The 11067-nt window shown below is 34.6% G+C and overlaps 1 protein-coding gene and 1 long non-coding RNA gene across 8 annotated transcripts; one reads left to right on the top strand and one right to left on the bottom strand.

Moving 5' to 3' along the window:
* Window positions 1-2204: 2204 nt before the first annotated feature.
* Window positions 2205-10513, top strand: LOC142629894 (cysteine synthase-like). 6 transcript variants are annotated; one of them, XR_012843142.1, is made up of 12 exons: window positions 2205-2349; window positions 2814-2878; window positions 3129-3185; window positions 3304-3413; window positions 3897-3954; window positions 4377-4640; window positions 4727-4864; window positions 4969-5020; window positions 5799-5878; window positions 6859-6949; window positions 7075-7155; window positions 9977-10010. XR_012843142.1 is itself a non-coding variant. In XM_075803943.1 (12 exons), the coding sequence occupies exons 3-12, from the start codon at window positions 3147-3149 to the stop codon at window positions 10064-10066; spliced, it is 972 nt and encodes a 323-aa protein (XP_075660058.1). In that variant the 5' UTR covers window positions 2205-2349; window positions 2814-2878; window positions 3129-3146; the 3' UTR covers window positions 10067-10513. The 6 variants fall into 6 exon arrangements, 4 of the variants coding, with proteins under 4 accessions (XP_075660058.1, XP_075660059.1, XP_075660060.1 ...); XM_075803943.1 differs by having other exon boundaries at window positions 6859-6918; window positions 9977-10513; XM_075803944.1 differs by lacking the exon at window positions 2814-2878 and having other exon boundaries at window positions 6859-6918; window positions 9977-10513.
* Window positions 6789-9799, bottom strand: LOC142629897 (uncharacterized). Of its 2 annotated transcripts, XR_012843145.1 has the most exons (3): window positions 9492-9615; window positions 7336-8808; window positions 6789-7185 (listed from the first exon to the last, which is right to left on the bottom strand). It is a non-coding gene; the product is annotated as an uncharacterized LOC142629897 (long non-coding RNA). The 2 variants fall into 2 exon arrangements; XR_012843144.1 differs by lacking the exon at window positions 6789-7185 and having other exon boundaries at window positions 7624-8808; window positions 9492-9799.
* Window positions 10514-11067: the final 554 nt, after the last annotated feature.

Below are 11067 nucleotides of genomic sequence, written 5' to 3'. Positions count from 1 at the left end.
AAATATTTATTTTATAGAATTTTTAGGTGAAATTTTTTTTCATTAGTTAATTGCATACTTAATGACAATTTTTTTTAACATAATTGAACGAAAAACCTGAATTGAATAAATTACAAGCATAGAGGACTTAGTTGAAGAAATGTAAAGTTAGAGAACTGAAATAAATTTTAATAAAGCTTAGAGAGTTCAATTTGCATTTTACCATTTTTTTTTTAAAAACCCGGTAGCTCAAGTTATTTTCCTCTTAAATCTCCAAGCACTTTGTGTATGAAAATATGTCAATTCAGTTACAAGATATTTTGAGTTAAAAATGTGTGAAAAAAAAAAAATTAAGGTTTGGTATGTGATTTTTTTTTTTTTAACTTAGGAAGTGTTGCAATATGAAAAAAAAATATAATTTCAATTATTGTGAAAGACCAAGTGTCATGAGGCAATTTGTAGATTATCTCTTCTTTTTTCTTTTTTTTTTTTGGTTAAAAAACAGGTAGAAATTGTATATTGCATTGTAATCTAAAGAATATGGTTCATAAAGTATTTGTCCTAAAAGTATATTCCCTCCCAGCTTTCCACAATTTCAAGATAACGACAATAAGAACTATTTCAACGTGGCTACTGATCAGTCCCTTCAAGAATTAATAATGTTTTATATATATACCAACGTCGAACGCAAACTGCACTACTAGTTTTGGATAGCCACCATCAAGTATGAAATCTGTAAATCAACAAAAAAAAAAAAAAAAAACTAAACTTCCTCTCTTACACATAAGAGCATCCACAGCAGTGGATCTAAAATTTTAGCAATTTAGCTATACAAAAAGTTACTTTATCTATTTTACCTATACACTTTACAAAACATGCTGCAGCAGTGTATCTATTTTAACTTTCAACACAATAAAATAATATATTTCCTACAATAAAATAATATATCCCACAACTCAAAAAATATTCATACAACCAACCACAACCACCTTTACCATCAGCCACAGTCACAACAACAACCACCACCACCACCACCACCACCACCACCAGTCCACAGCAGCAAAAAAAAAAAAAAAAACCAACCGAAATCTCCAATCTTTTTCCTCAACCCAGACCAAACAAAATCACCAATTATAAACAAAATAAAAATCATCAATCATAGAACTGGGCTTCGGTGAGGAGGACAATGTCGGCGTGGGTCTGATCGGCGGCGAGCTTGCGTGGAGCTGAATCGGCGTGGGTCTGATCGGCGGTGAGCTTGCGTGGAGCTGAATCGGCCTGGGTCTGATCGGCGGCGAGCTTGCGTGGAGCTAATCGGCCTGGGTCTGATCGGCGGCAAGCTTGCGTGGAGCTGAATCGGCCTGGGTCTGATCGGCGGCGAGCTTGCGTGGAGCTGAATCGGCCTGGGTCTGATCGGCAGCGAGCTTGCGTGGAGTCGGCGGCGAGCTTGCGTGGAGCTGAATCGGCCTGGGTCTGATCGGCGGCGAGCTTGCGTGGAGCTGAATCGGCCTGGGTCTGATCGGCGGCGAGCTTGCGTGGAGCTGATCGGCGTCGGCGTGGGTCTCAGCTGATCGGCGTCGGCGTGGGTGAGCTTCAGAGTGTGATTGTGAAATGGAAATGGAGAGGAGAGAGTGAAATGAAAATGGAGAGGAGAGGAGAGACTGAAATGGGAGAGAGTAGCTTCAGTGCCCGAATAAAAAATTTTTTTTTTTTATAACTTTCAGCTACAGTGCTCATGTATTGATACATGAGCACTGTAGCGCAAAGCTAAAATTTTTAAATTTTTGCCTCCACTCGCCGTGGGTTTTTGGGGTTTGAGTGGAGCTAAAATAGCAATATAGCTATTTAGCTCCACTGCTGTGAATGCTCTAACGTGTACGTTATAATTATCTCTTTGTAGGGGCAGACCAATATAAATATCCTATATTTGGCTAATTTCCTTGATGTAGACAAATAGATATATAAAGTGGTATCTATATTAGTAAATTAGAACATTGGGATCTAATAGTGTAATTATGCATTCAAGGAAGGGTAATTGGTCCTATCAAAAAAAAAAAAAAAAAAGGAAGGGTAATTGATTATTTCACTCGCACTTCCTAGTGACCAATCAAAGTAAGACACGTGGACCAAGTTATCATGCATGAGTGACACCTATTCCACTTAATACCCCTATAACGGGCCATGCAAATTAAAGGCCAATCCTCATCTCATTTAGTTATCATCTCTACAAAGAAGTTAGCAAACAAAAAACTCTCTTAAGCTCTCTCTGCGACTTTACCCTCGGGTTCTTCATTTCTTAACAAGGTTTCCACTGCAAGTTCATGCTAAACTGATTCTAGCTCCACTTCCCTCAAAGAACCCTAAGCTAAGGTGAGAAAAACCTAGGTTTAAACTCTTTTAACCATGAATCTCCATGAAATTATAAGTTGGTTGTTTGCGCTTGAGAAATTTCTTGTAGAAACTGTTTTCTTGTGGACGTTGCTGTGAAGTTAAGTAGTTACATGAATTTACATGTGGGTGTGGTGATTTCCCAAGAACATGGCTTGCATGTATGATTTGATTTGAAAGTTGAAAACTATGCTTGCATGTACTCTTAGACGATAGATTAAGGCAAAATATGTTCTGGGTAAGTGTTTAAATGAGTAAAATGACTATATAAACTAAGAAACCAATTAATATAAACTAAGAAACCAATTAATATAAACTAAGAAACCAATTAATTGGTTTCTGATTGTGAGTTGTTGGTTTTGCTTGTTGAAATTTTAGAACACTAAGTTTACAAAAGGTGCGTTGTTGTTTTATTTTCCAAGATTCAGTATTGATAATTTCTACAGGTGTCATTAGATTCTCACTTTGAAGTGCTTCCTATGAAAATAATTCGTAGTGTTTGGGATCATAGGTAGGTCTTCATATAAAACCTTGTACATTTTGATATATTTCATATCATGTTAACTTTTTGTAATGATCAAAAGTTTTTATTTGTTTTATGGTTTTTAAAACTTGAAAAAGGATTGATATTATACAAAAAAAAGGAACAATATTATTGTTCACGAATGTGCAAATGTGCCCATTATATTTTTTCAGGTCTTTATACAGCCTTTTTAGAAGTCTCCTCACACTCTTCCTCATTTTTATTTATCAATCTGCAGTATTTTTAAGACGATAACATGGAAGACAAGTGTGGAATCAAGAAAGATGTTACAGAAGTATTCTTTTTCCAATAGAATCAATGCTTTAATGTTGCTTTTGTTCTCATTATATTTTATTATGAACTCTTTTGTTCTCATAATCCATTTTGCTAATGGTAATTTTTGGCTTGTGCAGTTAATAGGCAATACCCCAATGGTATATCTCAATAATGTTGTGGATGGTTGTGTTGCCCGTGTGGCTGCCAAGATTGAGATGATGCAACCATGTTCCAATATTAAAGACAGGCATATAACTCTTAATTAACCTTTTTTTTTAATTGATTGTATTTTGATTTATATAGGTTGATATAAAAACTAGGCTGAATTGCAAACTACATTCTTAAAGTTTTGAGGTGTTTAGATTTTATAGTATGAAGTTTCAAAATTTGAATTTTATCCCCTAAAGTTTGAGAGTGTTTGGATTTTACACCTTGACACTTTAGAATTTAGATTTTACCTCATAAATTTTAGGATTGTTTGGATTTCACTTCCCAAAGTTTGTGAATGTTCAGATTTTACCTCCTAAAGTTTCAAAATTTTGAAGTGTAAAATCCAAAAACTCTCAACTTTAGGAGGTATTTCAAGAGGTACGTTCAAATTCTAAAAATTTAGGATGTAAAATTCAAATACCCCTAAACTTTAAGAATGCAATTTACCCTAGAAAATATTATATTTCCTTAAGAATCTAGTATTAGAGTTACGCATTTGAATGAAACTTTTGGCATGTAGGATTGCATATAGTATGATCCAAGATGCAGAGGAGAAGGGTCTGATTACACCAGGGAAGGTTGGTACATTTTTCATATAGGTTTTACACCTTCCAAAATTTCCTTTCTTGGTAGAATAGAATTGAACCCAAATAAAATATATCCTCTTATTGCACCTGTGGCTTTTCCTAAGGCATTTGATACACATTTTCATTGCACACTATGCTGTTATTAACCTCATTATGACTTAAACTCTTAAAGTGAGACTCAGACAACCATTCAGGGATTTGCTTCACAATTTAGTAATGCTCATATTACACTGTTTTATTTCTATTTTTATATATTCTCACTTCTACTTTTAATTCTTTTTCCTTTTAGTTTATCTTTAATAGCTCATATTTAATTGTATATGAGATATTGTTATATATGTAGTCCAAATTACTGAACAGTTGAACTAATATATTTTTCATTGATTTTGGACATGTTTGAACAATGGCAAAAGACTGTTCTCATGGAGATAACAGGTGGCAATACTGGAATTGGGTTGGCTTTCATTGCAGCCATCAAGGGTTACAAGCTAATCCTTATCATGCCAGCTTCGTATAGCCTTGAGAGAAGAATTGTGTCCCTAGCTTTTGGAGCTGAGTTGTACCTTACAGATCCTGACAAAGGCCATGAAGAAGCTCTTAAGAAGGCTGACGAGCTCTTAAGCAAAATCCCTAATAGTTATCTGTTAAAACAATTTGAAAATCCTGCCAACCCAAGGGTATTGTTTGCGTTTGCATCTGCTATCTTCTGATATGGATAGATGATTGACACCATTAACAAATCATTCTGTCATTCTTAATTCAGATCCATTATGAAACCACTGGCCCAGAGATATGGAGAGATTCAGGACGAAAAGTTGATGTTCTAGTTGCAGGGATAGGTACTGGGGGTACAATAACTGGTGCAGGGAATTTCCTCAAGGAGAAAAACCCAAAGATAAAGGTCCACTTGTGCACAATGCTTGTTTCTGAGAGAGAGAGAGAGAGAGAGAGAAAGAGAGAGTATTTAATGGTCCATTGACTCCATTTTATCTTGTATAAATGTAGGTGTATGGGGTAGAACCGGTTGAAAGTGCCCTCTTGAATGGAGGACAACATGGTTAGTTAATACTTAAGTAGCTTCAATTCTTTAGGGTGTTTGGTACATGATTTTAAACAATAATTTTCAATTTTTAAACAACATTACACGTATTTTCACATATTTTTTCATTTACACGTATTTTCAAAAAAACTTTTTAAACTTGAAAATTGTTGTTTAAACACACGTATCAAACGAACCATATTCTCTCTTGGTACTTTTCCCTTCTTTAATATATATGCATTTTTTGTGCTTAAAATCTTATTATTTTATATGTACATAAGAAAAGTTCTAGATTTTCAAATTTCACTAGTATCAAATATCCTCTATTTTTTATGAGATATTATGAGGTGTCTAAACCAAAAGGTTGAAACTTTATCAGATGTATGATTTTGCTAAATATTAGGTTTTTTTAGAGAGAGTTTTAAACCTATAGTGCCTGCTTTTAATAATTATTCTTTATCATCAGGAACAACAAATCTCTTATTTGATGATAAGAGGCTTTACTAGTTAAGCTATAGATCAATTGGTAATATATTTTACCGTCATTATTTTGAAGTGTTGTTGGGAAATCCAAAGAGGTTGGACCACCTTTGTTGGTTTTAGAACTGAAAATGGCCGGTTCTTTTTCTTTTATGTGATAGAGATCACTCATGTTTGAATAGTCAATTCCTTGTTAAATTTGGCTGGCATAAATCATTTAATGTCTCATTATATGTGATATTTATTTAACTTATATGTTTTGCATTTGATTTTAAATGACAGTTCTCTAACTGTCACGCGAATGCACATCTCATAGGCAAGCATCTGATTCAAGGAATTGGTGCTGGTTTTATCTCTGCTGTTCTGGATGTCAATGTGCTTGATGAAGTTATTCAAGTGAGTCTAGAGTATTATATTTGCATTCATCTTGATTTCACATGTAATATTATCTTCTTGTGCTATAATTTTGTGAAGGTACTAGAACAGTCAGAATACATGAAAATGGAAAATGCAATTACAATAATCTTGCAATGGGGGTACAACCCATTATTATCTTTACAATTGTGTAATCATTAATATAAAATGATTGACGCATTTTGAAAGTGACAGACAATCAGCTCCTTAGTCCTTAAAGACACTACAAAGTTCAAATGTATAGGTTTTTTACCAAGACAGGTCTTTCTAATTTATTTAAGCCTTTGAGGGATTTTTCAATCTTTTTTAATTTTGGTTTATTTCAATCCTGTCTATTGGTAAAGTTCATTTCAATTGTACTTTTTCCAAGATATATCATCCAGATGTGAGTCGATTTATGGAGCTTGCAGTTGTCGGGTTTCTTAATGTAATGAACAATTCTCATTCTTTCTTAAAGTCAATTTCTTGCAAGCCGATTTCTTGAGTATAGTTTAGAAAAGAAAAGATTAAAACTCATGTTTGGTTCAGGTTGAAAACTGTTTTTATTCGCTATTTAGATAACCAGTTCATAACAAAGAAAGCTAATTCTTTCTGAGAAATTGGTCCCCCGTGGCTATTTTTATAATTATATTTTAGAAAAGGAAAGATTCAAAATCATATTTGGTTTAGAAGGATTTTATATTAATGAAAATGGACTATTTTATTGGAGACCTTGTTTATCTTGTTATTTTCTTTTTGTTAAGGAAGGCTTGGAAAGGAAAATGCGTACATTTTCATGAAATGGATCATTCTAGTAAACATTTACCATACTTAGTGTTTTCTTTGTAAATCTTGTCAAAGTATAAGCTTATCCCAGCTATATTGTTTCCATGGCAACATTTCTGATTTCTGATTTCTGTTAGCTGCTACTATGCATGGATTTCCTTGCAATGATTTGAGAAGTTTTTGGCAATTTTTTCCAGGTATCTAGTGAGGAAGCTATTGAAACTGCTAAGCTGCTTGCCCTGAAGGAAGGTTTGCTGGTATAGTGATTATCTAAGATAATATGTAAAGGTTCTAGAGGAATTCCTTACTCTTCTTCTTTTTTTTGTTAAACAGATAATATCAACACTGCTTTTGCTGCCTGTCTTTTTGGTTTTTCCAATTCTTTGGTGCATGTAACAGCATGTTTATTGCAGGTGGGGATTTCATCTGGTGCTGCAGCAGCTGCTGCGATAAAGGTGGGAAAGAGGCCGGAAAATGCTGGGAAACTCATTGTCGTAAGTCTTATAGCCTTCATATTAGTGTTCCTAGTTAGTGTTCCTAGTAGTGTCATAAATATGTCAGACATGTTTAACCAACCCAAAGTAATGCATATCAATTATCAACCTAATCCAAAAAAATTCTTTTAAAATTGGATATTTAACCTATTTCAAAATATAAAATGCAAATTTCCTTACGTGGCTTGGAACAAAGAACAGGTTGAGTTTGTATAGAATTCAGGTCAATTATCAATTTGGAACTCCAGAAAAGTCTTTATGTCAGATCTAAACCTGACCTTTTCCCACCCTTAGGTCATTTTTGAATTGTTATAGCAGTGCCTATGTCACGCCCCAAATCCCAAATGCTCTGAACAAACCCCAAATGCTCCAAAGCAAGAGAAACTGTAGGAGATTCCCCCCCACCCTCTTTCAAATATGATAAAAATACTGGAATCTTTGCAATCTAAGTCAGAGCTCTATAACACATATACAAACAAAACGAAGTATAAATCATGAACCTCCATAATATACATGTATATATACCAAAACTCCAAACGAATCAACTCAAGGCCACAGCCCTTCCTAAAATATGCAATCCCAACAACAAATCTAGGTCTAGCACACCCAAGGCCTACAAACTCCTAGGACCTCCAATAGAATCCAACATCCTCTAGTAGGACTCCACATAGGCTAATATATCTAGTCACCAATGTCACATAGACAAGTTCCATGAACTCAAGTGTCATGATCCTAGTTGTGTCACAAAGACCGCGAGTACCAGGCATTGGCTACCGTGTCACACAGACTCAAGTGCCACACAAAGACTGCAAGTAATAGGTACTAGCTATTGTGTCACACAAACTCAGGTGCCATTATATTAAGCCACCATGTCACAAAGACTCAGGTGTTGCACTATTGGCCATGTCACAAAGACTGCAAGTACTATTTACTGGCCATTGTGTCACAGACTCAGGTGTCACCATATAAACCACCGTATCATAAAGACTCGGGTGTTGTGCTACTGGCCATGTCACAAAGACTGCAATTATTGGGCCACCGTGTCACAAAGACTTAGGTGCTTCCATGCCAATGTCACAAAGACTGCTGCATCCAATTGGGTAATCACAATTATCACATATTCACAGCACACACGCACAAACAACAAATGAGCTCACAAGTATGATGTAATTAAATTTCATAACATATTTCCAAGTAATTCCAAGAAAACCTTCAATAACCAATATTTCCACAAGGTTTCCAAAACGAACCAATATTTCCACAGGGTTCACAAAACCATTCTTTGTCAGGAAGTTTTCTATCAATTTTCCGAATAACACAAGCCAATATAAAACATCTTTAGAATTTCCATGCCAACAAATCATGCATTTCTTTATATGCAATTTCAAATATAAATTTACTGGCCATGCTTCCTGCATTTTCCATAAACAATTAACTAACAAGAATAGTACACATAGTTAGGAAAACCAAGGACAATGTTCCAAATTGGGGTTTAACCATAAAATAATTGAGTGCAAATGTGCAATAATGATTGTTTTACAAAAACCCCATTAAAAATATACTTACCTCATAAAGTTCACCAATTTACCTCAGTTGGACATTACAGAAGCAAGCAAGTCAAATTACTAGATCCACCACCAAATACCATGGAACCTAGAAAGACAATCATCAAGTCTATTAAGAATAAGGCTTATCACAAAGTACACCATTCCAAAACTAGAAAATCAAATCCATGGCCACATGACAAGGTGTCACAAAGACGAGGTTGTCACAAAGAATGGGTGCCAATTGACAAAGAATGGGTGCCAATATACAATGTCACAAATTCAAGGATTACACCAACTCAAGTCAACATGTAGGTACTAACAACCAAGATTGAAATCTCATAACTTCACCTATAGCAATCATCTCACCCTCAAGTCCAGTAAATGCACCCTCATAATTCATTGAGGCAACATATTGAACACTTGACATGCAACAATCACATTCACATGAGTCTAAATAGTCAACTTCAACAACCCTAATAAAACCCATAATGTTGCTCAAGAAAACTAACCCCTCAAATTCAGTTTTCAAATCTACCACATCATACATCAAAACTAATGGCAAAGCATTAAACTAATTGCATGATATCCCACAAAAACCCAAACCCATAGATGCCATATATTGAAACTTCCAACCCCTAACTTGATATTTTCGACCATTAATCCTAGACAACCCCTCATATTAAATTAAACAAAACCCAAGTAGTAGTATTAACTTAATATGACTAGGATCCACCATTAATGACAAACACGCATATTTCAACTAAGCTATCAAAGAAATATGAAAATTACCTTTGTTTTTATGACGGCCAAGAATAGAGAGGAAAATCTAGAGCTTCCATATAAGATTGCTGGAAAGCAACCTCTAAAAGAGCGGTGGAGAAGAGAAGAAGATAAGAGAAGGAGTCTACGTGGGGTTCATTGGGAGAAAGTGAGGATTAGTTGTCATCATCCACTCATTCCATTTGTTGAATCTCCAATTTGCCCTTCTTCTTTCTTAATTTTTCCATTGACCCAAATATACCCAAATGTTTTAGGGGAATTATTAATTTAAGAATTATTTTTAAAAATATTTTATAAAATAATATAAAATAATTAATTTTGTTCACAGTTTTTTTATATTTTTTTAAAGTGATGTCAAATTTTTTTAAATATAGTTTATTAACTATTGCTATAAAGCGTGTTGTCAGCATGGCTTAAAAGTTAAAACTATACTTGTCAGCATATGTTGAACCCAATTCCATTAACGCTATCTTCTGATTTTGCGTGCGGCACAGGTGATTTTTCCCAGCCGTGGGGAGCGTTATTTGTCTACTGCACTCTTTGATTCCATTAGACATGAGGCGGAAAATATGACTTTTGACTGATGTTATTATATTGAATAAAAACTAATGTCTCCACAGAGATGAGTGTGATGAATTTGAGAGATTATCTTCGTAGTCTCTATTTTCAAGATATACCAGTAAAAAAAAAAAAATGATATTATACATTGTTGACTCTTATATTTAAACCTTTCTATGTGCTCAGAAAGCACATGGAAAGGCTCAAATAGGATGGCAATTTAATTTAAACACATGTACGTAGTTTGTTATTTGTAATTTGAATTACACCCCATCTGCCTTGGTTTCTAATTAACCAACTTATCAAGAAATTCTAGGGGCACTTCCTTTCCACTTGTGAAGAACTTCGATCTCTGGATGGTGTACTCCTCAGGTAGATGTAATTTGTACAAGTCTAACATATAAAATTATGTAATCTGTACCAAGTCCAACATATTAAATGTCTTCCAAATTTCTTTACCTCTACCTGAACCGGCTGAATTTGTTCCACTATATTAATTGTTGAGGTGCAAAAATCATGGACTTTAGGCAATGTGACTCAGTTCAATGCATGTTTCAGAAGCTTCCATGATAGATAATAGAGGATGGTGATTGTCTAGTAAAACTATGGACAACACGTTGTAGTCAAATTCAGCTTTTGCAAGTGCATTATCCTATGGCTCTGTCTTATCTTGGCAAATACTACAATTTAAATTCCTTAAAGTTCTATTCATGGCCTCACCTCAATTTCATTTGCCCATCAGTCTGAGGTGCATGATACTGCTAAATGTAATTTAAGCTCATGTCAAACCTCCTCCACAAAGTGAGCCAAAAGTGAGCAAGAAATTTTGGATAATGGTCAAAAGAACAATTTCTAAAAGAAAAAGTCTGCAGAAATTTTGAGAGAGTTTTTAAGAGAGACATTAATTGTTTTAAATGCAGCATCACTCTCTTCAATTAGCTTCACATAATCAATTTGAGAGGACCTACTAATGGACTTTGCGTTAGGACTTCCAAAAACTCAAAAGGGGAGTAGACTCCATGTTTGT

The sequence above is a fragment of the Castanea sativa genome, chromosome 3 (assembly GCF_040712315.1).
Source record: "Castanea sativa cultivar Marrone di Chiusa Pesio chromosome 3, ASM4071231v1".
Classification (NCBI taxonomy): domain Eukaryota; kingdom Viridiplantae; phylum Streptophyta; class Magnoliopsida; order Fagales; family Fagaceae; genus Castanea; species Castanea sativa.
This window is presented reverse-complemented; position numbering and strand designations above follow the sequence as displayed.

What these genes read in the sequence shown, in the direction of transcription:
- LOC142629894 (XM_075803944.1), top strand. Translation starts at nt 3,147, where the DNA reads ATGGAAGACAAGTGTGGAATCAAGAAAGATGTTACAGAA. An exon ending in AAAATCCTGCCAACCCAAGG is followed by an intron (nt 4,641 to 4,726) that starts GTATTGTTTGCG and finishes TTCTTAATTCAG; the next exon opens with ATCCATTATGAAACCACTGG. An exon ending in ATGCTGGGAAACTCATTGTC is followed by an intron (nt 7,156 to 9,976) that starts GTAAGTCTTATA and finishes CGTGCGGCACAG; the next exon opens with GTGATTTTTCCCAGCCGTGG.